Source organism: Schistocerca cancellata, chromosome 7 (genome assembly GCF_023864275.1).
Source record: "Schistocerca cancellata isolate TAMUIC-IGC-003103 chromosome 7, iqSchCanc2.1, whole genome shotgun sequence".
Taxonomy (NCBI): domain Eukaryota; kingdom Metazoa; phylum Arthropoda; class Insecta; order Orthoptera; family Acrididae; genus Schistocerca; species Schistocerca cancellata.
In genome coordinates, this window is record NC_064632.1 from 183,445,956 (window position 1) to 183,473,376 (window position 27,421).

The 27,421-nt window shown below is 44.2% G+C and overlaps 1 protein-coding gene across 5 annotated transcripts in view; it reads right to left on the minus strand.

Annotated features, from left to right (window-relative positions):
• Positions 1-2,202: 2,202 nt before the first annotated feature.
• Positions 2,203-27,421, minus strand: part of LOC126092628 (triple QxxK/R motif-containing protein-like) — a 71,374-nt gene continuing 46,155 nt past the window's right edge. For all 5 annotated transcript variants that reach the window (XM_049908347.1, XM_049908349.1, XM_049908348.1 and 2 more), the window contains exon 4: positions 2,203-2,733. In XM_049908347.1, the coding sequence (XP_049764304.1) occupies positions 2,644-2,733 (90 nt within the window). In that variant the 3' untranslated portion in view covers positions 2,203-2,643. The remainder of the gene's footprint in view (positions 2,734-27,421) is intronic.

Genomic DNA, 27,421 nt, shown 5'->3' on the forward strand with positions numbered 1-27,421 from the left:
TTCTTCTTCCCTCACTGCCCCCGTGATGTGACCATTCCCTCCTGTCCCCCTCCATTTCTTCCTCTACATCCTTACATTTCTCCATCTACATCTTTACATTTCTCTCCCTCCCTCCCCCCCCCCCCTCCCCCAAACTCTTTTTGCTATTTCCTCTATACTCTTTCCCACTGTCCCACTGCCCCTCTCGCTGTGTCCTTCCCTACCCCCTACCCACCTCCATCAGGTGAGGCAACTGCTTTTAATAATCAAGCATCAATAATCACTCTTGCTGTGACTGCAGGAGTGTCCGTTTGGAGGTCTGTGTGATTGTGTTTGTGAAAGTGTGTGCTTTTACTAGAAAAAGAGCTATTTGCTCAAAAGCTATTGGGAATGCTGTTTTCTGTTACACGTTTCTGAGCTCCACGCATCAATCCACTATAGGTGAGTGGTTGCGTTTCATTACTTTACGTACACTACTGGCCATTAAAATTGCTACACCAAGAAGGAATGCAGATGATAAACAGGTATTCATTGGACAAATATATTATACTAGAACTGACATGTGCTTACATTTTCACACAATTTGTGCGCATACATCCTGAGAAATCAGTACCCAGAACAACCACCTCTTGCCGTAATAATGGCCTCGATACACCTGGGCATTGAGTCAAACAGAGCTTGGATGGTGTGTACAGGTACAGCTGCCCATGCAGTATTGTGATGAGCCAGTTGCTTGGCCACCATTGACCAGACGTTTTCAATTGGTGAGAGATCTGGAGAACGTGCTGGCCAGGGCAGCAGTCGAACATTTTCTGTATCCAGAAAGGCCCGTACAATACCTGCAACATGCTGTTGTGCGTTATCCTGCTGAAATGAAGGGTTTTGTAGGGATTGAATGAAGGGTAGAGCCACGGGTTGTAACACATCTGAAATGTAACATCCACTGTTCCAAGTGCCATCAATGCGAACAAGAGGTGACAGAGACGTGTAACCAATGGCACCCCACACCATCATGCCAGATGATACGCCAATATGGTGATGATGAATACACGCTTCCAATGTGCGTTCACTGCATTGTCGCCAAACACGGATGCGACCATCATGATGCTGTAAACAGAACCTGGATTCATCCGAAAAAATGACGTTTTGCCATTCATGCACCCAAGTTCATCGTTGAGTACACCATCGCAGGCGCTTCTGTCTGTGATGCAGTGTCAAGGGTAACCGCAGCCATGGTCTCCGAGCTGATAGTCCATGCTGCTGCAAACGTGGTCGAACTGTTCGTGCAGATAGTTGTCGTCTTGCAAACGTCCCCATCTGTTGACTCACGCATCGAGACGTGGCTGCACAATCCGTTACAGCCATGTGGATAAGATGCCTGTCATCTCAATTGCTAGTGATATGAGGCTGTTGGTATCCAGCATGGCGTTCCATATTACCCTCCTGAACCCACCAATTCCATATTCTGTTAACAGTCATTGGATCTCGACCAACGTGAGCAGCAATGTCGTGATACGATAAACCGCAATTGCGATAGGCTACAATCTGACCTTTATCAAAGTCGGAAACGTGATGGTAGGCATTTCTCCTCCTTACACAAGGCACCACAACAATGTTTCACCAGGCAACGCCGGTCAACTGCTGTTTGTGTATGAGAAATCGGTTGGAAACTTTCCTCATGTCAGCACATTGTAGGTGTCGCCAATGTTGTATGAATGCTCTGAAAAGCTAATCATTTGCATATCACAGCATCATCTTCCTGTCGGTTAAATTTCGCGTCTGTAGCATGTTATCTTTGTGGTGTAGCAATTGGCCAGTAGTGTATTTATACAGTCAGGAACTTTTATGGAGCCACTGGAGATGTGAAAGTCAATGTCCCAGAAAACAGCATGCCGATATGATGAGGAGAAATGGACAGGAAACAAGGTGTTAAAGGTATGGGGGCATGACTTGGCCCTGGGTCCAGATCATGAACCACTTAAACAATTTATCATCATTTCTGTGTGCTTGTTTGTTATTATGTCCCTCTTCTGTTTAGTGAGTATGAGCTATCCCCACATACGTAAATAAATAAATTTGATTTTTGCAGTCATATCCAAAAAATGCTCATATTTAAAGAAATGAATTAGGTAAATAGTGTGTCATAAATCATACATGTCACATTAAGGGCAGTGATGTAGCCAAGATTTTTTTTACCTTTCTGCAGTAAATAAAAGATTTTTTCCTGAGGAGGTTTATTTGACTTTGTAAAATTTTACAGAAAATAGGGATTGATGCCATCAGCAAAATTTGAAACACCACAGTACAGTCTTATATAAAACCACATTACAAAATCTTTTACACTACTGTGGCATCCTTATGGTAATATATAATCAGTCTCTTTCCCAACAAATTACAGTACTTAATTCCACTATAAGAAAATCCAAATAACAAATATTTTATGAAGTATTTATACAGAAAATACCAAACGAGATCATAGATGTCATGTTATTTTCCGTTATTTCAATATGTCATGGTGTCATAAAAACACTCATTTGATACTTAACACCTGTGTAATTGGAGACTTTAGTCTTATAAATGTAAACTTGTTATTCTTAAAGTATAAAAGCAAGGAATCAATCATTTTTTAGACTAAGCAAACAGTGCGGTGTAGTACTATTGTTCTTAATGTGAACGATCAGCAAGCAAAGCATAAAAAATGCAATATACACAGACACATAGTGCCAACATAGCTCCAACCATGATGCTCACCTCCTGAAACACATTATCAGCAAGTTATTACAAGAAACAAAGAAATATGAGTAGCATTAAATGAACGTGAACTCTTTTTGTTTCATAAATGTTAAGGCAATATGATTACAAAACGTTCTATCAAACACAATAAATATACCAAGAAAAACAAGATACTGGGTACACAAGAGCAATAACTGCTTTATTTTCTGAATAGAATTTTACAAATGTACACCAACATTTGTGAAAATTACAACACCCAGGAAGAATCACCCAAATTAATCTTAATTTTGTGGCTGTGTAAAAGAGTGCACCAGAAATCGAGTGATTCGGGTTGCATCTTCTCTTGTGTGATTAGAAAGGTGCTACACAAAGCTCATTACATGAAAAACTGTCTACTTGGGTGCAAACATGAATCAGTGTGTACACATGGCAGACAAGGGGGTAGGGGGGGGGGGGGGGGGGGGAAGTTTCAGAAAGATCTTTGATGTACCTTGCATACTTTCGTATTAAGAAAGTATAAATTTGAATTCCGCCCAAAACAGCATGTTAGTTTCCTAAGCATTGAAATCGAGATTGTGGCGCACTTTTGTAAGCCAATCATGCCTCATGTCACCTGATCTCACCAGGCATGACAGCAGAAATTCAATGGTAGATTAAAACTGTGTACCGGACCGAGACTCGAACTCGGGACCTTTGCCATTTGTCGGCAAGTGCTCAACCACCTGAGCTACCCAAGCAAAAGTCCCGAGTTTGAGTCTCGGTCCAGCATACAGTTTTAAGCTGTCAAGAAATTTCAGATCAGCACACACTCCGCTGCAGAGTGAAAATTTCATTCAGGAAAAGTTAATGGTTTAAATTAATATACATAGCATAGCTACAAGAGAAGCTAAGCTTTCACATATATTATTGCTCTTTTTGGTGCGTGTTACACTTTGAGATACATCACACAAAGGTGTCAGTAAAATTTTTACTAATGACGTAAATGTTTATAATTTGTTCATCATAAGAAAACACCTGATGTAAACCTTGCCCTATGTATTCTTTCATGTTTGCTGGAACCTTATCGGATTTCCGTTTCACATAGGACTGCAGCCAAGCTGTCTCGAGTAGTATCAAGTGCAATAATAAGGGTACGGTTTGTGATGTGGGTTACATGCACATCGACTTAGTGATAATGTGGGAAAACAGCTTTACTGGCACATTTAACTTGGACAGCACTGGCCTGTCAGCTGGTACACCTAGCTTGCAGTGACGTGGCCAGCTGCAGTTCACATGTAAAAAGAGTCGAGCAGAGGAGCAATACAGCTTCAAATGTCATTTAATTCTTAAGCAGAATGAAATAATATGTTGCAAATCTCCCACAATACGCTCCTTAGATGACTAGACAAAAACTGCAACATGTTGTTGTTTTAACTCGTAGCCAACGTACTATTTTATTAAGAACAAGACTGATGAAAATTCGTGACTTAACCACTGGGTAATTTTTCTGCATAAGCTGTGTTTAACATAAGAGAGTACTGAAGGATTTTGTTGTATAGTTAAAATATTGAAGCCACTGAAGGTATTACTTACAGTTAGTCATCTGGTAATCTCTTAGCTGCTCCTGATCCGAATGCGAGAAATACATTTCAGTTCTGGAAGTGTCACCTGGTACGTTGATAACGAGCTTATCATTAACAGAATCTACGAAGCCAAGAGGCGCAGCATTTTTTCTTCTTTTATGACGAGCTGTTCTACATCTCACCAGCGTTCAGCAGTGACATGTGAAAAAGCTTCGTGTTTTAGTTCCAGTACGTATGGCAGCTTTAACAATCTTACTTCTCTGGCCAAATCCCACAACTTGGCTCCAGATCATTTCTGTTGGGTTCATATTGTAATGGTACAGTAGCAAATTTAAAAATACAGTATTTGTACGATGTTCTCAATGCTGTGAAAATGATTGTTTTCATGTTTTACAATACTTATCTACCTCTGTGGTATAAAACAATGGGCATAGTCCACAAAATGAGGATTTGGTTTTTCATTTTTGCCTTATAAAATTAAATTGTTATGTTTTCTTAATTTAAGCAACTCATATGAACAGTCTTTTATAAAACATCAATAATTAAGAATTTGTATTTGAAATGGAAACAGGAATTTTGCATCCAATATGTAATTAGAAACAAGAAGACGTATACGTGTGTTATTCATAAAAAATGATGAGTTTTATAATTACGAGACAAAGGTATTTCAAACTGAACGAGATAAAAAAATACTATTACACTACTGACTGCACTACACATTCGATTTTGGCTTTTATATCTACTACGTTACACACAGCGCTGGAAAGACTTTAATGCTGACTATCTCCGTAAATGTATGAAAAACACAATAACAGCCTATGTCTTGCCAGTTTTTAACAGTGGTCCACACACGTGTTTCACTACGGAGCAGAAAGCAGCCACAGCCATTTTCATACTGTGCTTCAACAGTGCGACAGTCAGAGCACAACGCTGCAGAGGCCGTGACTGTAACCGATTTTTGAAATAAAAACTATGTAGCTAAAGCATGATTAAGAAAAATGTTGATGGCTGTTAATACATTTGAATATCTTATAGTTTCGTTTAAGTAACCTAGTAATATATTTAAAAAGAAAGATGATGAGACTTACCAAACAAAAGCGCTGGCAGGTCGATAGACACACAAACAAACACAAACATACACACAAAATTCTAGCTTTCGCAACCAACGGTTGCCTCGTCAGGAAAGAGGGAAGGAGAAGGAAAGACAAAAGGATATGGGTTTTAAGGGAGAGGGTAAGGAGTCATTCCAATCCCGGGAGCGAAAAGACTTACCTTAGGGGGAAAAAAGGACAGGTATACACTCGCACACACACACATATCCATCCGCATATACACAGACGCAAGCAGACATTTGTAAAGGCAAAGAGTTTGGGCAGAGATGTCAGTCGGGACGGAAGTACAGAGGCAAAGATGATGTTGAAAGACAGGTGAGGTATGAGCGGCGGCAGATTGAAATTAGAAATTAGCGGAGATTGAGGCCTGGCGGATAGCGAGAAGAGAGGATATGCTGAAGGGCGAGTTCCCATCTCCGGAGTTCTGACAGGTTGGTGTTAGTGGGAAGTATCCAGATAACCTGGACGGTGTAACACTGTGCCAAGATGTGCTGGCCGTGCACCAAGGCATGTTTAGCCACAGGGTGATCCTCATTACCAACAAACACTGTCTGTCTGTGTCCATTCATGCGAATGGACAGTTTGTTGCTGGTCATTCCCACATAGAACGCTTCACAGTGTAGGCAGGTACTGTTAATGGCCTCCAGGTGTAGAGAAAGCAGCTTTTGGACGATCCACTGGAGCCACCTCTAACTGATGATAACCACTTGTCAAATCCATTGTAGAAAAGTACTGGTACTGTTCTAAGTGATCCAAAGTCTCCGATATGTTTGGAATGGGGTATGCGTCCATTACTGTCTTATTACTGAGGTATCAGTAATTGCAACAAACCTGTATTTCTTAGTTCCATCCGTAGATTTTTTAGGCACAACGACAATGTCCGCTCCCCAGCAACTATTACTATGCTCTATAATACCGTCCGCAAGCTGCTTATCAATGAAATCCTCCACAATCGGCTGCAAATACCTCAGTACTCTGTATGGTTTACAGTAAACAGGTGCTTCATTCCCTGTTGGTATCCTATGTTGAGCTAATGGAGTTGCTGGTAACGGCCCTTGTGGAAAAAACAAATCCTTAAATTCCCACAATAATTCTGCCATCTGCTCTCTTTCTCCTCCTTTAAATGATTAATTTTGTCACGCAATGCAATTCTATCGGCAGTTAATGGTTGATTGCTTCACCTACCTCTCAAACACCAGCCTTTGTCATCTGCCACATTCAAATTTGCTACTAAAACTCCTTTCCTCAAATTTGCGTCTACAGTGCTAAAATTATCCACGTTCACGGGAACTACTTGCCTGCTGTTCCCCTCCTGTACACATACAACACTATGTTTCACGAAACAACCCAGTGAACCCAAAACTTCATTATCCTCCAATGGTTCAATAACACATACTGTACCCACAGGCAGATTTGACCCCACACTTACCCAAAGCAACTTCCCGGTGCCACTCGACACACACTCATGCGAATTAAGCCTTAATGCTAATGTACATGGTTCCATTGGTTTGTTCATTACGTTGAACGCCCCTCGCGACAGCTCTGCATTGACAACAGTTTCCCCTAGCAGAAATAACATTCCACCAAGTTCCACAGTTCGTTGTCCAAGGTCAATTTTGGCATGATGTTGATGCAAGAAATCTACTCCTAGGATAATGATGTAGCCCTCACTTACTACCCCCATGCATCCATGCATTAAATCGGACTTTCCCTATGCGAAAGTCAACTGTCACTGACCCCAAAGGTGTGGCGATCTTATCCCCCACTCCATGCAACCTATAACGTGGTGGGTCTAACTTCCTTCGTCCCATTATATTCTTAGTAGCCACTGACACTTGTGCCCCTGTGTCCAACAAAATCTTAAACTTCTTAGTTCCTATGGATCCTACCACCAAACATTCCACCTCTGCATATTATTTATAGCATTGAAGTTAACGGGAGCTCCCTTAGGTGGGTCTTTGGCCCCCTCTTCCATTTAATGTTTGTCCACCTCTCCTATCTCCACTTCTCCATCCTCAATGCTGCTGATTTCTAGCCCTTCCTCTATTCCTTGATGACTGAGTACATTGCCTCTGCACATGTCCCGTACGACCACACTTATAACATTTCACACCCACTGTAAACACTGTTTGCCTCTCGCGTACCCCTGTTGCCACGTCTATTTCCCCACATTTAATTGCCAGCTGAATGGCTGAATACAAATCTTTCAGAGTCCCTTCACGCACTTTCTGTGACATATGCGCTGGTGTAACCCTCTAAAAATACATCAAGTGTCCTTTTCTTGGCCTCCTGCAACAGAACACTATTCGCTTCATTGTTCTGACCCAACTTGTAGGTATACTCATTAATTTCCCTCATCCTGTCCGCAAATTTCTCCATTGTCTCCCCCTGTCTCTTTTTCGTCGTACTTAACCTCTCTCTAAAGTACCGAGCGCTATTCTAATATTGTGTACCTTTGTAAAAGCCCTTCCTTTAGCTGCTTAAACTGTCCTGCCTTCCTTACGGCCTCAAAACATCTTACATATGTTTTCGCATCACCCGTTAATCTGATCTTGGCTATATGTAACAACTGCTCATCAGACCAACCATTCATCACCGCTGAAGTCGCCAAGACATCCACAAACAAACGCACATCCTCAGATGCCTTGCCAGAAAATGGAATAATCAAACTCGCAGCAGCTGGATCAATCTCCTGTTGCGGCTTCCTAGTTAACAACAACTGATCCAATGTGGTTTCCTGCACACTTCTAGATGTTAATTCACTTCTCAACTGCATATTGTCTGTTGTCAATTGTGCTACTTTTTCCAACAAAATCTGAACGACTTCTGGTTCCGACACACCTCGCGTTGCTGACTCTGCCATTGTGTTGCTTTCGTTCCCAGTTAGTCCCGAAACAAAATATTTAAGTTCAAGAATAACCCGACTCCCAACACCTCAACATCATCATACTCGGTAGCATCATATACAAACCAATACAAAAGTAATTAAATGCCACACAAAAAAAAAAAATCTTACTGCCCCAAATACACTAACACTTTCTCTGACAACAAAAAATACTATGCCCACGCAAAATACCTAAAATGTGGTTTGCCAGGAGCCATAATAGAAAAAACAAACAAACGAAAAAAGGGCAAGAAAACGTCCAATACTCAAAAGAAAACTGGTCAAAACTCACCACATCTTGTGGCCGTAATGCAGGCGGTGGGCTCGAATATTGTACTGTACAGATGACATCTGCTATATTCTGACACCAAATGTAGTGGGATGAGGTAGAAGGCACCATATTAACTCGGCGAGAACTTTCCAAGTGATTTATTATTTCCAACTACAGTGCCCTCGTTCCTCTCGGTCTGCATCACAGGGGCCCGCAATACTGAGGAAGCACCCCAGCAGCCCGTGCAGTACAATGCTGTGTCATGCCAGCCTTGGACAGCCACGGAATTGTGACGGCATCAGGATGCGCCGACAGTTGGCTCAGTGGTCTGCGTCCCTGCCGAATCAGCGCTGCTCAGAGTGAACCGCAGGGGGCCAGCTGCTGCTTCTTCTCGCCGGTGTGGCTGAGATCAAGGCAATGACAAGCGCCCATGATCCGGCATCCGTATCTGCGGCCCTAGCCTCGGGATGCCTCCGGCGTGTGTTGGAAGCCAGGACAACTGCCCGCGGTAGCGAGCCTTGGAGTGGCCTGCCGCTGGCTGGCTATGGACCCCACATTGGCCTCGCGGTTGAACCAACGATCCACCATGGGCTGGAGCACTGGTGCCCCATCTGCTGCTGTGTGTAGCCGGTGGTGTGACACGCCCCGCCGTCCAGGAGAGCTGCCACACTTGAATTAATCTCCTTACAAAACGGCACCTATTTATACTCGGCAGTGCGCCTCTGTTTTGTAAAGTGCGCAGCTTCGCATCACGTACTCATAACACGCTAGGTTGCTCAGTGGGACTCTTCTGCCTGTGACTTGCGATATGCAAAACAGCTACGTATACTTTTTCAGCAATTTGATGGCCCTGTGGCCTCTACTCTACTTCGCAACTGTTGGTATGTAAGTCACTGCAACCTGGCCTGCACCTGGCTGTAACTTGTGCTCAGAATATTGCACAAAACTAACCTTCCCTATCCTAAATGGTGGTGCCGCTACAGTACGTATGCTACAGCTTCTGACCAATCATCACGTTTGTGTTTGTTTACATCAGGTTTATTCTTATGATAAACCGATTATAGTCATCTGGGCTCGAAATGCTTCTAAGTGGCTGGTCCTCACGCTATTAAGTTTTAAATGAAAGTCAAATGCTCTGTGATTTAAGAAATTAATCGCACATGCTCACACGTAACATAACTCATCTTGCGTAAAAAGAAATTCACTTTGAAACGATTTTAAAACCACCACTCACAATATTTTCTCACAACCTGTTAGAAATAGTTTCATTTCAGCAGTCGTCAGTGAGCACCAGGAAACACGCGTTACTGCACATGCGCAGCTACGATAACAAAGCAAGCCCGTATGTTTGAACATATACAGGAGAAACAAAAAACTAATTATAGAAATCACATGGGGAACTGATTAGTCAAATGTAGTGGTTTTTGCTACACAATATGGATCCGGTCATTGGTACATAAGACTTTATTAGGTACTTCAAATTGTCCGCCGGTTTTTGGAGTTATGAGGTTTTCACAGTTATTTTTTTGGTAGTGATGGAGATAAGAAGCATGTAACGAGTGCACGGTAAAGAATTGAAATGAATGAATGTTTAATTTGTTTTTAAAAAAACTTACTTAAACTTTGCATTATTTGTGTATTATGAAACATCTGTAAGGATACATTGTTACACATATAAAGTGAAATGAATAATTTCACATTGATCAAAATATTGGAATCTGGACGTTAATAAATTACAGTGTTTAAAAAACATAGAAACAATGTCGTTAGCTTTAATTAAACTTTTATTACTGTAAACATTTGTGCAATTTATTAACATTTATTATTGTTACTATTACTGCTACTATCACAGTCATAGGCGGCTGTAAACAAGTTTATTTTCGGCTGCATTTTTTTAGACACGGACATGTTCTCTCATTACAACTGTGAGGCAGTGTGTCATAAAATGAATGCAAATCCTTAGGAAGGACCAGCTTTAGTTGTTGCAAATGCGTAAACTTTTCTGCGCTGATCTTTAGTGGTGAACTGTAGAGAGGGGCCACTGTAAATGAGCTGGGTATGTTTGACATCCTTCTTGGAAGTGGTTCCCACGTATCGCTGAATTTCGATTTATATTTCATTTTTCCGGAGGGATCATACTTGAGACACCGGATATCAGTCACTGTAGGATCCCCAATTTTGGATCCTGGCTGAATAGACGAATACAATGAGCGTTTATCATAGGACTTGAAAAACGTGTGGTCCAAATAATTGACAACATAAGGTCTAGGACTTTGTCTTGCAGTAGCACAAACTTCTATATAGCCAGCAGGAGTATAAATGTGTCTGTTTTTTAACTTCATTTCTATGGTGGAGTGCATAGAATTACACTCCATTTGAGTGTGACCTTCCTCCAGAAATTTTTGCACTATTGTAATGCCTTTCTGATTGGCGAGATGTGCCAGTGCATTACTCATGACTGAGTTTCGATACTGGTAGTGCATCCGTCGCTATAGAAAATAGCTTCTGAATCATTTTGGACGTACGTTTCTATAAAATGCACGAGTATACTGGAAAATTCCAAAGCTGCTAGTCCACCTTCACCCTAGTGCTAAAGATAACAATAACCATCGTTACTTTTTAAATCATAGATGGTAAAGTTGTGGACCTTCAGTTTGCTTTTATAGTACAGTGCAGATGCTTTTAGTCTGGGAGAAAGCAGAAGTGCTTGAAGGTCCATTGTAAGCACTCTAGTTCATCCTAATTTATCACTATTTTTCGCTTCCCTTGCCTCAGTTTTTCGGGCCATATGCAAAGAGTATTCATTGTCTGAGAGACTGCCTGTCTGGTGAGAACAAAGATTGCACTGGTCCTTTTTAGGCAAAAATAAGTTAAGATTATTTTCATCGAATACCTCGCAGAACTGTTAGTAAGCAGCTGAGATTTGTCCTCTTTTTCTTGCAAGATTGTATATATTCCCTATATAGTTCTGATTTACTCTGCCAGTTAGGTTCCAAGTAGAGTTTTGTGAAAGAACGATGGCAGTAATGCGAGTCCAGTTTCGGCAACTCTGCAAAAAAATCTGATGCTCATTGTCGTCCACCTGAAACTTTCGTTGGTCTCTCCTGCATTTGAGGCTCTTCTGCAAGTGTTCTTCCTGATGTACTAGATGCCCATGTTCTGACACTCCATTCGCCTAAGCACAAAATATTCAGAAACATAGTCTTGCAGACTGTGTTCCTCTCTCCTATTACAAAATTGTAATATAGTGTATTAGAACGGTGAGATTTATTAGATTCTGAATTATTTCTGCATCTTAACTGGAACGTAGTAGACATGGCTTCTAACAAAAATTTTTCTTTCACCCCAAGACATATCCCGCCAGAAATGATTAAATATTAGCTGTCTCTGCTCTTCTGTAATAGCCTTGCAATTCCTGTTCCAATTTAAGGAAGAATGTTTACAAGTACATCGTGGTTTCATTTCCCTCCAACTTCTGCTCATTGTTGGTCTCTTTTTGCCAAATTCATCTTTTTGCATTCCTAAATAATCCTGTCCCCTCATACGTTTTTCTTTCTGCAAACTTTGAAGTGATTGATTGCTTTTCCTTTTACGGCGCTCCTTAGTACTTTTTACTCCCACATCATCGTCGTCTTCCATGCTGCTGTTACTGCTATGGCCATGCCACTGGAGATATCATCCTCGCTGCTGTGTTCGAAAAGAATTTCAAACTCAGAAGTGGAATTCGCCTCTGTATTGGCTTCTTTTTCTGCGTTATCTGTAGTGTAAACAATAGTATCAATAATATTTAAATAATTTAATCACCTCAACTTCCAAACAAGGATCTTACTTGAAGTTACAACAATATGAACGATGGTTTACCCTCATTTTGTAGGTCTACTCTTTCCTTTGGTGCAGGACAAGGAGGAACCTGGCTAGAATCTTGTTCCGGTGATTTTATATGATATGACCGGTTGTCGGCTCGTTTCACAAGGTGAAGAGAGAATTTACTCTTTTTACCCATAGCTGAAAACAAAGTAGTTACTGTAGAATGTATAGGATTCTGTTCAGTTCTAAAATTAGAACCTCGTATGTACTGAGTGCAGTCTGCTTTACGCGCGATGAAAAACTTGTAAGTCAACGTTGTATTTAACGAGGTCATTATTAATTCTGTATATTAAAATACAATACATAAATACCTAGAAATACTAACACGTACCTGTGGCAATAAAGCAGTGTTGGGACTGTCAGTCAAAAAGGTTACTATCACATCAAAAAACGTTTTAATCTCGGAGCATGTGTCCGCCCTGCACTCTAACAATGGCGATTACCGGAGATGCGAGGTTTACAGCACAAACTACAGGGTGTCCAGAAAAAGAGCTCCCTGATTTCAAAATTAAATATCTCGAAAACAAGGATCGATAGAGGAATGCAGTAAACGGTATGTTTATTGTGAAAGCTGTAAGAAGTTTATACAGCAGTTTGAAATAATAGTTACAAAATCTGCTAGCAGATTGCGCTGTACAGCTCATATCAGCATACATAAGTGAAATAATCGTATGAAAACAATCTTTGCAAACAATCACATCACAATGTTTTCAAAATGTTCACCATTGGCACCACAGAGGTAGCGCAAACGAAGAATGAAATTCGCCATCACATTTCGTAGTGTCTCAACCGAAATGGATTCACATGCCACAGAGATCGCCGATTCAAGTTCGTCCAGCGTGGCGGGATGCTTCGGGTAGACCATGTCTTTCACTGTGCCCCACAAACAAAAGTCACAGGGAGTCAAATCCGGTGAATATGGAGGCCAATCCATGCCTGCACCAGTAAATTTGGGATATTCCAAAGCAATGACTCGATTCCCGAAGTATTCCTCAAGAAAGCGAAACACTTGCTCGGTCCGATGTGGTCGGGCTCCATCTTGCATAAACCATTCAGTACCTGGTCGATCCTCTAATGCTTGCTGTGTGGCAACAAATTGTTCCAAAATTGCATCGTAACGTGCACCAGTGACCGTTTCTCGAATGAAAAAAGGGCCAATAATGCCTCTGCTGCATACTGCAGCCCACACAGTAACTTTAGCAGAATATAGGGGTTTCGCTTCACACCAATATGGCTTTTCGGAACCCCAAAATCGCCAGTTCTGCTTAGTCACGAATCCATTCAGGTGGAAGTGTGCTTCATCTGTAAACCAGATGCAGCCAACATAAAATCCTTCACATTAAATCATTGTGAGCATCTGATTAGCAAAGGCCACCCTTTGTTGCACAGCTCGTACGGATATGGCCTGGTGCATTTGAATTTTGAATGGAAACATGTGTAGGCTATTTCTCAGTATTTTCTGCATGCTGGAACGCTTCATACCAGTCTCAGATGCAATTCTACAGACGGATGACATTGGATTTCGCTGAATAATTCCAGAAACTGTGGCAATATTTTCAGGCGTAACTGCGGTTTGCTTGCGGCCAACATGCCCCACTAGATCAATCAGTTACGCTGCCTGTTCGTTGAAATTTTGCGAAGAGCATACGAATGGTTTTCGCATCGAGTCCTTTTGGAACATTAAATCGTGCTTGAAAACTTCGCCTTGTTGCCGTAGGACTCTCTTCTAACCTGTGGTACTCTAGCACCAGAAAAACGCGTTGTTCAATGGAGTACATGGTTTTAATCTCTTCCTTCGGTACACTAACCTCCTTTCACGTTTCAATAGTGGAACTAATCGCTCTCGCGTGGATCTGCACGGAGATAACTTGTCCTCCGATGTGTGATGGAGTTCGCAGCAGTTATTGCTTTGCCTCCCATGAATGCTGATGTAATGCGTCTTCACATGTGGATTGTCTTCTTGGGTGTCTCCTCAGCACAGTTCTGCAGAGCTAGCTATGCAGCGAGCTGGTGTGGCCAGTGGGTGGCGACGCTGCGCGGCAGTTTGCGGCCCAGCGTCCGGATTTGGGCGTTGTGTGACCAGCCAGCACGTTCGTAAAAGGTGCGGGCAGTCGTCTGGAAGAGGTCACGGAGCAGAGGTACTTCCGCGACGTCGTGAAGATGAGCGGTGGGGAAATCGTAAGGCAGATGTAAGGCCAGCCGAAGGATGCAATTCTGCAGTGTCTCCAGCTTCTTCAGGTTCGTGTCGGCAGCGTTCCCCCAGACAACAGCGGCATATTGGAGTACAGGGCGGAGCAGCGCCTTGTACAGGGTGATGCCCAGCTGCGGTGGGAGGTGGGAGCCGGGGTTCAGCACCGGGTACAGGATGCGGAGCCTGTTCCGTACTTTGGTCTTCACTTCGCGTATGTGCGGAACCCACGTGAGTCGGCGGCCGATGGTGACGCCGAGGTAATGCGCCGTTGGACGCCACGGGACAGGGCTTCCACCGACGGTGAGCGGTTGCAGACCTGCAGGAACGAGTCGCCTGGTGACGATCAGGAACTGGGTCTTGGCACCATTGAATTGTAGACACCACTTGACTGCCCAGGCCACCAGGTGTCAATGGCGAGCTGCAGACGGCGGCGCATGACAGCGGCATTGAGGCTCCTCGTATATAGAGCCGTGTCATCCGCGTACAGGGCGAGCCGCACACGGTCGATCTTCGGCGCATCATACAAGTACAGCGAGTACAGGAGTGGCCCCAAGACCGAGCCCTGTGGCACACCGGCGTTGATGCGGCGGATGGAGGACAAGTCATGCGCGGCCCGCACGTGGAAGGTCCTATCGGCAAGATAGGAATGGATGAGACGGACGTGCGACGTCGGGACCCCAAGGTCAAAAAGTTTGAATAAGAGGCCGCGGTGCCACTCACTGTCGAAAGCACGCGACACGTCCAGGAACACCGTGCCGAAGAAATCGCGCTGCTCGAGGGCGACGAACGCATCTTCCACGAGCCGAAGGAGTTGGTGAACCAAAGCCGAACTGCGAAAGCCGAACTGCTCTTCGGGCAGGAGGCCTTCCTTGTCAACGTGGCGCTGCAGCTGCCTGATGTGTACCCTTTCAAAGACCTTGGAGACGGCCGGCAGTAAACTAATACGTCTGTAGTTCACGGGCTGACGCAGATCTTTCCCCATCTTCGGAATCGCCACGATCTCCGCATGCTTCCAGGACTGAGGAAAACTGCAGGACCAGATGATTACATTAAAGACGTCGGCAAGATGAGTGACAGCCACCGGCGGCAACTTCTGGAGTAGGGCGTTGGAAACTTCGTCTGGGCCCGCAACTTTCTTGGGGTTCAGGGCACGCAGGATGGATGACACCTCCTCCGCCGTCGTCTTTTCAATGACGTCATCGTCGGCGCGTGCCTCCAAGTAGCGTGGGAGCCGGTCAGCAACCAGGTCGTCGTGGACAGCATAGGTCGGGTCTTCGATCGGCGTAAATGCAGCCTCAAAGACGTCTGCGAGGGCATCAGCCTTCGCAGCTGGTTCGCAGACAGCCTGACCATGGACCAGCAGCGGAGGGATACGATGCATGCGGCGTAGGAAACACTTCATCGTCTGCCAGGCTGTGCCGTCGTCAAGACAGAGGGTGGCGACCTTGTTAGTCCAGTCGCGATTGCGATGGTTGTCAATGGCGGCCCGGATGTCCCGACGCATCCTGTTGAGGAGGCGCTTGGTGTCGGCATTTCTTGTTCTCTGCCACTCCCGGTAGGCCCGGTTCTTCTCAGTGATGGCCGCAAGGATGTCCAGCGGCAGCTGTCGGGAGTAGTCAGGCGGAGGGCAAAATCGGGGCGGCGTTGCTATAGTGGCAGCATCAATCGTGGTTGCCGCGAAGTGCAAAAGTGCTGTGTCCGCTCCAGCTTCCGCAGGGGGCAGCACGGCGGCGAGTGAGTGCGTCACAGCTGCTTGAAACCTGTCCCAGTCGATGCCAGCAAGTGAGATGCCTCTCCTGGGCTGTTGGAGGGTGTCTAGGTCGATATAAAAAACCACTGGGACATGATCAGAAGACAGTGCCGTCCTCGTCGTGGCGGTGATCTGATGAGGGATGCCCTTTACGACCGCGATGTCGATTATATCCGGGAGGCCACGGGCAGGGAAGATTGTCAGGTCGTACAGCCCCACCACAAGCGCATGGTGACGTTCCGCTACCCGGAGCAGGCAGCGGCCAGCGGCATTGGTGATCCTGGAGTTCCAGGAGACATGTTTACTATTGAAGTCCCCGGCGACGAGCACCTGCCCCCTCAAGGAGAGCAGAGCATTGATGTCAGCAGGGTCCAGGGGACGAGACGGCGGCCGATAGGCAGTGACGAACGTGATGGCGCCCGCCGAGGTGTGAACGACGACACCAGTGGCCTCCAGCATTGCCATTGGTGAAGTTGTATCACGTGATGACGAATGCTATTGCGGACGTAAAGGGCTGTCCCACCACCCGCCGTCAGTCGATCGGTGCGATAGCTGGAGTAGTTTGCCGCCCTGACGTCGACCCCAGGCTTAAGGTGGGTTTCGTTGATAAGGCAGACGTCGACGGCTTCATCTCGAAGAAATTGGCGAAGTTCGCCAGCTTGAGTGCGGATGCCGTTGGCATTCCACGTGACGACCGTGAGCCCCCTAACGCTGCCCATGGTGCAGCTGGTGAGTGTTGACAGTGGTCGGGACCGGAGAGGCCATCGACACTGCAACGGTGAGTTGCTGCGACAGGACTTCAATCAACTTCGTAGCACTGATCACCAGGGCAGTGAGCTGTGCGACGAGGTTGGCCAGGTCAGCAGTGGAGGCAGCTGGCGCAGCCCCGTCGCTGGAAGGGGGAGGCATGGCTGCTTCGCTGTGAGAGTCCACCTGGGGCTGCTCGACTGACAGTGCTGAGCGCTGGGTAACCACAGGGCGGTGACCCCTGCGACGGCGGTTGGCGGGGCGCGGTCCGGCCGACGTCCCGGGAGAGGCAGTACCCGGGTCCGCCACTAGCAGCTATGGTGGAGGCGCAGGAGCCTCAGGTGTCGGCACGGACTCGGATGCGGCAGGAGCAGGAGCAGCCGACGCAGCCAGGACGGCGGAGGGCGCCCCTGACGTTGCCGTCGCGAAAGAGACGCTGGGCCGTCTCTTTGCTGGCTTCTTCGGACGTGGCACTGGTGTTTGGCCACGTTGGCGAGTGATGGCACGCTTCCACACCCATGATAACTGGCCACGTGAGCACTGCCACAGAGTGCACATGTCGGCTTCTCGGTGGGCGGACGGGGGCATGCACGTCCTGCGTGGGTGCCGGCGCATTTAACACATCTGTCCGGCATAGAGCAGTGGCACGCGGTGTGATTGATCCCCTGCCAGCGAAAGCACTGCACAGGGCCTCTCCAAGAGCGAACATCTTCAGTCTGAACCAGAACGTCGGCGACCCGCGTCAACTGGTAGAGTTTGCGGTTCTCCATGGTGTCAGAGCAGATGACCAGGAAGAGCGGCATATCATCGCATGATTTTGGCGACTTCATCTTCATGACTGCCCGGATGTAGAAGCCCAGGTCAGCGAGTTCACGATGCAGGTGATCGGCTTCCATGTTGAACGGGAGGTCACGGATTACAATCTTCAAGACCTTGTCAGGTACGGAAGCATGGGTATAGAATGGGATGCCACGCTCAGACGCCTCCTGAGTGACCCGGCGATAATCGTCAGCAGTGCGGAGTGTGACCCTGTACAGGTCACGCCTGGCAGGCTTCATGGTGTACACGGCTGTTGTCCAGCTGCGCAACAACTTCTGCAGTTCCCCATAGGGCGGCCGAAACTGGAGGACCACCGGCGGAAGATGGGAGTCTTTCTTCGGCGCAGGATCGCGCAGCAGCTGGTCTGGCGCGTCAGTGAGCGCGTCGAATGAGTTGGCGACGGCAGTTGGAAGCGTCGTCGATGACTGCATGCGTCTTGAGTTCGCCGGGCTAGGACAAAACCGTCGGTATCAGGGGCAAAATCTTGCTTGGCCCTCTTCTCGATCGGCGAGCCGCGAACAGCGGACGTCGCGGCTATTGCCCTCCTCTTCTGTTTCCCGTTTCGTCCGCGTGGTTGAGGGGCGGTAGAGCTCTCATCTTCAGAATTGGGGAGTGGAGCAAACAGCCCTGTCTTCAAGGTTTCCGGAGCTGTGTCCATCAAATCCATAGCCATAGCATGGTCGTCATAAGTGAGGGGCCAGATGGAGCCGCCGACGGTGCAAGCGCGACCGGACGGCGATCTACCACACCCTTCGCGTCACTAGCAAGCGCAGGTACGTCCTTCTCGCGGCTGGACATCTCAGCAACTCGTCGTCTTTCGCGTGTACTAATCACTATTTATACTAGGCATTACGTATGGCGATTACAGCGCCATCTGTTAGCAGCTTTTGTAACTATTATTTCAAACTGCTGTATAAACTTCTTACAGCTTTCACAATAAACATACCGTTTACTGCATTCCTCTATCGATCTTTGTTTTTGAGATATTTAATTTTGAAATCAGGGAGCCCTTTTCTGTACACCCTGTACATATCGCTGGAGATGTGAGTTTTTCATTATTGCCGCTAGATGGCGACACCGTTCAACTCAAAGAAGGAAGGCTTCAACAGGCTATGTGGCATAATTGTCTACATTTGGTAATGGAGTTACGTGTATTTCATTGTCAGATGGAGTTACGAGGTTTTCATTGCCTAGCGACGATATAAAGCATTAAAACCTTACAACACGATGATCGGACAGAAGCCGCAGCACACGTACACTAGTGTTATTACGCTCTTGAAACTATAAGATATTCAAATGTATTAACAGCCATCGACGTTTTTCTTACTCACGCTTAGCTACGTAGTTTTTATTTCAAAAATCGTGTAGTCACAGTTTCCGTAACGTTGTGCTCTGATTGTCGCGCTGTTAATGCGCAGTACGAAATGGCTGAGACTGAGCATGGAACACGGTTAAAAATTGCCGAGAAATGGGCTGTTCTTAATGTTTTTCATAAATTTACAGAGGTAGTGGGCTCTGAAGGTTTCCCAGTGGTGTACAAACAGCAGTTGATTGATTTTCTCATTGAACGTGTAGCGCAGTCCGTAGCGTAAAGGAATGTGAAAATAATGTGGTTATACGAGCGTAGGTTTAAGTATCCCTAATATCGTTTTTCTTTTTTTCGTTCAATTTTGAAATACTTACATCTCGTAATTATAAAACTCATCGTCATTTTTTTTTTTAATAATGCACGTCTTCTTGTTTCTAATTACATATTGGACGCAAAATTCTTGTTTCCATTTCAAATACAAATTCTTAGTTATCGATGTTTTATGAAAGACTGCTCGTAAAAGTTTTTTAAATTAAGAAAAGTTTAATTTTTTAAGGCAAAAATGAAAAACCAAATCCTGTTTATTTGGACTATGTCCATCGTTTGTACCACAGAGGTAGATAAGTATCGTAGAAAAGTGAAAAACAATCATTTTCACAGCATCGAGCACATCATACAAATGATACATTTTTACATTTGCTACTGTAACATTACAATATGTACCCAACAGATCTGATCTGGAACAAAGCTGCGGGATATGGCCCGAAAAGTAACAAGGCTTAAGCTGCAAGATGTACTGGAACTAATGCACGTAGCTTTTACACACGCCACTGCCGAACGCTGGCGGGATATAAAACGGCTCACCATAAAAGAAGAAAAAATGCTACGCCTGTTGGCTTCGTGAATTCTGTTGTTTGTTAATAGGATCGTTATCAAAGGAGCAGGTGACACTTCCAGAACTGAAATGTATTTCTCGCATTCGGATAAGGAAGGTGCTATGAGATTACCAGATAGATTGTAATATCTTCAGTGGCTTCAATATCATATACGGTGAAATCCTTCAATAATTTCTTACGTTAAACAAAGCTTATGAAAAAAATATTACCCTGCAGTTAAGTCATGAATTTTCATCATTCTTGTTTTTAATTACAATAGCACGTTAGCTAAAAACGATAACGTGTTGTGGTTTTCGTCTAGTACTGTATTATGTCATTCTGCTTAAAAATGAAATGACATTCGAAGCTGTGTTGCTCCTCTGCTTGTCCTTTTTACGTGTGAACTGCAGCTGGCCACGTCACAATGAAGTAGGCACCAACCTGATATTGAGCTTTTTGGGACGTAAATTTTCTTTGAGTGCCAGTACTGTATTATCTCATGTTTGGTTCTTTATCATGGCATAATGACATACGTGTCACAAGATGAAAACGTGCATTTGAAATTCAGGGAACAGTTGAAACTAGCCCATAGTGTGGAACAAACACTTCTTTTCAAATAAATTGCGTGCCTCTGCGAAAAAGTTTAATAAAAGCCAAATTTCTTTAGCACACAGACAAAAATAACTTCATTGTTCTGCAAGGCGACTCATATCTGACTCCCAAAAATGCGGAAATAAAACAAAATCAGAAAACTGAAATTAATAACATACTTTAGCCTTCCGTAATTATGTGAATAAATTATAATTCACTTGGTAATTCCTGGCCACAGAAATCCGTTTTGTTTTCATTTGACACGAGACCTGTAATCTTAGAGGACAACACAATCACTGAACTTAAACATGTATTGTATCACGTGGCGTGCCAGTAAAAAGATTTCCGGGTAGCATCTAACTGCCTGTTGCTAATGCCGATACGTCTAACAATAGCCAGAAGCGTGAAAAGGTACCGCTCATACGCGACTCAATTGCTCGAACGAACCTAATGTAAAGTTGTAACATCACGCTCACTGGAAGCAGTCTGTACTTACCAAGTATTGCATAGTCTTCGTCCTAAAGCCTTTCACACATTTTGCAGTTGGCAGACACTTGTGTGTGCACTACATTTTGTTGTAAATGGCGCATTTCCTTTGCAACTTAAGTTTTATTTTTTCTCTCGTGTGTTTTATTGCTGTGATATTATTCTGCAGTAGCAGGATACAATTACCAGTATATTCTTTGTTATAAGTTCTTACCAGAGAAAATTACAAAAATTTAACTGAAAACTACAACATTAAAACATTCCTGTGTTTTTTTCGATTTTCTCCTGGATGAAAAAAATCCCGGGCCTTTACCACTTAGCCGGCCGGGGTGGCCGAGCGGTTCTAGGCACTACAGTCTGGAACCGCGCGACCGCTGGTTCGAATCCTGCCTCAGGCATGGGTGTGTGTGATGTCCTTAGGTTAGTTAGGTTTAAGTAGTTCTAAGTTCTAGGGGACTGATGACTTCAGACGTTAAGTCCCATAGTGCTCAGAGCCATTTGAACCTTTACCGGTTGTCCCGGGACGATAACACCCTGGATTTATGCAAGTGTCACTATTCAGTGTCAGTATCAAACAGTGCAATATCAACATACGAAAAAGTTTGGATGGGATCATAATGAAGATTCTTCAAGCTGTGTCAGATCCTAACATTTGAGCTTAAAAAAGTAGGTTGCTACAATATATACAACTTTGCTTCGGCCGTTTTTTACCCAGCATCTGAGGCTTTAATAAAACAAATTGGTTACACATGTATCATTCAAAGTCACAACTTTCTCCCATCTTTCGTGCAGTGTACGAATCACATGTCGAAAAAATTGTTCATCTTTTGAAGCGATCCACGAATCGATCCAATTCGTGACTTCTTCATGAGATCGGAAGTGTTGATCAGCCAGGCCATGCGCCTTTGATCTAAACAGGTGATAATCAGAGTGAGCAATGTTTGGAGAATACGGCGGGTGGGGTAGGACTTCCCATTTTAACATTTCCAAGAACATTTTGAACTCTTTTGCAACATGGGTTCGAGCGCTGTCGTGCTGCAAAATCACTTTATTGTGCCTCTCGCTGTATTGCGACCGTTTGTCTTTTAATGTTCTGCTCAGACGCATTAATTGCTTTTGATAACGAGCACCTACGATTGTTTCACTTGGTTTTAACACCTCACAGTACATGACGCTGAGCAGGTCCCACCAAATGCAGAGCATGATCTTGGAGCTGTGTATATTCAGCTTGGCTGTCGATGTGGAAGCATGGCTGCATGTTTTTTTGCATTTAGGGTTATGGTAATGAACCCATTTTTCGTCCCCAGTCACAATGCGATGCAGAAATCCCTTCCGTTTTTGCCCGAAGCAAGTTCCTTCTTTCTGAATCATGCCCATAGCTTTGAGACGTTTTGAAATGGATTGCTGTGTCACTCCCACTAATCGTACCAATTCTTCTTGACTTTAACGTGAGTCTTCACACAGCAAAGTCTCCAATTCTGCATCTTCGAAAACATACTCTCTTCCACCACCATGCCTGTCTACGACGTTAAAATCGCCGTTCTTGAAGTGTTGAAACCACTCACGACACGTTCTTTCACTAATAGCATACTTACCATGCATACTTGAGAGCATTTGATGAGACTCGGCCACTGTTTTCTTCATACTGAAACAAAGCAGTAACACCTCCCGCAAATGACGAGAATTAGGCCCGTAAACTGACATTTTCAATCAAGAACAACTTTTGATGCAGACACAAGTCGACTAATGTTTGAATGAGGTTATGTTGACCGAGGTCCAAGCTAACTGCCTGACATCTGCAATCTGTTTCTTTCAACCTTGTACAACAGAAAGTCCACGAGGAATCAGCAGCAATGTAGAAAGGATAGGCTGCTACTCACCATATAGGAACAGCACTGAGCAACACACACAGGCACAATGGAATGGATTGCTGAAATATTAAAGGCTTTTGGACAAAGTTCTTCTTCTGCAACAGAAAACACACATTCACACAAGCACAGCTCGCACACACATGGCCACAATCTCAGAACCTAAAGCCTGCTGTGTGAAACTCTGCTGCAGAGTGAAACTTTCTTTGTGAAACATCCCCCAGGCAATGGCTAAGCCAAGTCTCTGAAATATCCTTTCTTCCATGAGTGCTAGTTCGGCAAGTTTTGCAGAAGAGCTTCTGAAACATTTGGAAGGCAGGAGGTGAAGTACCTCCAGAAGTGAAGCTGTGAGGATGGATCATGACTTACGCTTGGGTAGCTCAGTTGGTAGGGGGCACTTGCTCACGAAAGGCAAAGGTATCAAGTTCGAGTCTCAGTGTGGTACACAGTTTTAAGCTGCCACGAAGTTTCATATCAGTGCACATTCCACTGCAGAGTGAAAATTTCATACTGGAAACAACTTGCCTATAAGCTGAATAAATGTGTCCAGTGCATGTTGAACTTATTGGTAACAATCACAAATATTTTTCAAATGACAGTTCTGCTTTAAAAAAAAAAATGTGTGCAAACTTAATAATATGTCTAGCAAAGGCTGTCTGTCAGGGACCTGCTGAAGAATTTGCTGACAAACCATTAGTTGCGATTGTTTAATGATCAAAATCAAAAGAGTATGCAGATGACGAGAAATGCAGAATGGTCGTTTTTAAGTCCAAACGACTTAGGAAGTGACATCGCAAGCCACAGCAGGTTTGGTGCGGATAAAATGCCAGCATAACCATACAGTGCCAACGAGCAGCAGTAACAGTCCACACCGCATCGCGAGAAACCCTGCAAATTGCTGCATCAACTGGGTGGCAGTGACAGCGGCACAGCAACTCACTGGCTCCACCATAAATCTTTTGGGAAGCAGTAGAACTTAAACAGATGAGTATAAATGATACACAATGAACTGTCTTAGGCAGAAGTGTGGTTTCGTGTCTTGTGTTGTGTTTAGTGAGGATTTAAAAACAAATGAACAGGGGAAAATTGTGTTAATGAAGTTGTCATTGTCTGTAAATTTTCAGATACTGAAATCGGTGAAGGTGCACTAATAGTTCTGAAACGAATATGGATCCTGTAAATTTAATTCTGCAAGCTTTGGTGAAAATGAATGGTAAATGAAATGAAATTAAACTGAATATAAAAGATCAAGAAACTGAAGTTCAGAAAAACATCCAATCAATGGGAAGTACTTTGTGTATGGTAGGAAGTGACAAAAACAAGCTGAAGTCAGCGAGAGAAAGTAACTCAAGCAAATGCGTAAGATTGAACGGCGAGATAGGGGTAAGATCAAGAGGACAGCTAGCAAGTCAAGTTCCATGTTAGAGCAAGGTAAAGATGCATATTTGCAGCAGCCAAGTAATTTGAATGTATGCTTGAGAGTGAAAGTATCAGGGATTAATGCGCATACTTAATGGTAAAGTTGACAGCGATTCATGTGAAGATGTAGCAGATTTTTTTTCTTTAATAATGTAGAAAATGATGAAATCTTTCCTAGCGAAATCAGATGCAACAATTGGGAACAGTGAGGATGATGTGAAACCAGGAGATTTAGATCAACTGCCGTCTAGCTACATCTAATGAGAGACAGTCAACAAGTAAAAATAACAATACACTGTAATATTGCATGCAACTGAGGAAGAAAGGACTACAAAAGCTGAAGATGTTACTACTTATAATATCACTTTATTTCTTGTTTCAACATTACTTATATTATGGGCAGCACCCATCTGTTAAAATATTACTATTCATTTTATTCACATCAAAATTTCAGGATGGGGGGGGATTAACAGTGACAGAAAAAGTCAGAGCTACCATTAAAACACAGTTCAGTATATGGTCAGACATACGTTGAGATGACAAAAGTCATGGAATAGCGATATGCACATATACAGATGACAGTTGTACCAAACAATGTAAAATCCAAGATGAAATGTAACAATATAATGAGAAGGATAGTTGCTACTCACCATGTAGCATAGCAGAGATGCTGAGTCACAGAAAGGCACAACAATAGGACTGTCAGAAAGTTCGCTTTCCGCCAACAAGGTCTTTGCCAAAAGTAGACCCCACACCCACACACCCACACAGTCTCTGGCAGCTGGAGCCAGGGACTTCAGTCATGTGTGTGTGTGTGTGTGTGTGTGTGTGTGTGTGTGTGTGTGTGTCCGTTGTCTACTTTTGACAAAGGCCTTGTGGGCCGAAAACTAAATTTATTGTTGTGCCTTTCTGCGACTCAGCATCTCCACTATATGATGGCAGTAGTATCACGCACACAAGGTACAAAAGGGCAGTGAATTGGCATGCAGTCATTTTTACTCAGATGATTCATGTGAAAACATTTTTGATGTGATTATGGTCGCACGACGGGAGTTAACAGACTCTGAATATGGAATGGCAGTTGGTGCTAGACACACGGGATATTCCATTTCGGAAATCGTTAGTGAATTTTATATTCTGAGATCCACAGTGTCAAGAGTGTGCCAAGAATACCACATTTCAAGCATTACCTCTTACCACAGGCAATGCAGTGACCGACAGCCTTCAGTTAACGATCGAGAGCAGCGGTGTGTAGACGTGTCAGTGGTAACAGTCAAGCAACACTGCATGAAATACCCACTGAAATCAACTTGTGATGTACAAGGAGTGTATGTGTTAGGACAGTGCGACAAAATTTGGCATCAGTGGGCTATGGCATCAGACAACTGATACAAGTGCCTTTGCTAACAGTACAAGACCACCTGCAGCACCTCCCCTGAGCTCGTGACCATATCAGTTGGACCCTAAACACCTGCAAAACTGTGGCCTGTTCAAACAACTCCCGATTTCAGTTGGTAAGTGGTGATGATAGGGTTTGAGTGTGGCACAGACCCCACGAAGCCATAGACCCAAGTTGTCAACAAAGAACTGAAAGCTGGCAGTGGCTCCATAAAGGTGCAGGCTGTGTTTCCATGGAAAGGACTGGGTTCTGGTTATGTTCGGCTACTTGGAGACAATTTGCAGCCATTCATGGACTTCATGTTCCCACAAAGACGGACTTTTCATGGATGACAATATGCCACGTCACCAGGCACAATTACTCGCAGTTGGTTTGAAGAACATTCTGGACAATTCGAGCAAATGATTTGATTTGGCTTCCCATGTCACCCAATATGAATCCCATCAAACATAATCGAGATCAGTTCATGCATAAAACCCTGCATGGGCAACACTTTTACTATTATGGGCAGCTATTGAGGCAGCATCACTCAATATTTCCCTGCAGGGGCGTCCAGTGACTTGTTGAGTCCATGCCGAGTCAAGTTACTGCACCCCACCAAGCAAAAAGAGGTCTGACACACTATTACAAGGTATCCCATTACTTTTGTCACCTCAGTGTATATTTTATTGTATATGGTGTAAAGAACACACCCCCAGGTACCTGGTAGATGTGAACTAAGGCAGGGAGTTAGGAAGGGGCTTCAAGAGCAAGTAGTGCTCACTTTGTGTTTGGCTGCCATAAGGGCAACATCTGTTCTACAAGATCATACCTATGAGTTACATAGATGAGTACAAGTTCAATGCATATGGAACATTTATTTCATCCAATCTATGCACAACAGCTGTGATGCAATGGAGTGCATCGTTGGCTGTAGTGTTCTTAGAGCTCGTTTAGTATCATACAGCTGCTGTGGACATACCAATTGTTGTGGTGCAGTTTGTTTACTCTGCCTGCCGATTCCATCTGTTGTTTCTCTCATGTCTCTGACTGCCAGCATTTCTCGTTCAACTTGCAATCTGTCACACCTAATCCAGATCACATTAGTCATCTGCTAGGTGACTAGTTTTGTGCATTTTGATGCAGCTGGACTGAAATGCTTGTAGTATCAGAAAATACTATTAATGTTGTCCCCATATCATCAGTAATCTTGGTGGTATAGGACTGCATTGTGTTGAGATCATAGCTGATCGCTATGTTCTCCCCGTGCTGCAGCGCTCGAAGATATCTGCCCAGCATCTCAACTGCAGTGTATGAATTCCGGATCTCTTTAGAAAAGCTTGAAGGTGGTGGGGCATGATGGTTGCACAGTCCAGTGTTGTCTCTTCGGGTGAGTTCAGCTTCACCTAGTGGGGTCAGCTGGCATATCATCTGCCAAAAATGTCATAGCAACTTTTACTGGCAACTCTAATTTTGTGTATATTCTATTGGCCAGTCTTAGAAACGTGTCTGTTGATTAATCACCAGGCACTACCAATGCTATTTTCAATTGTTACGGCAGCTACTATGCCAAATATGCT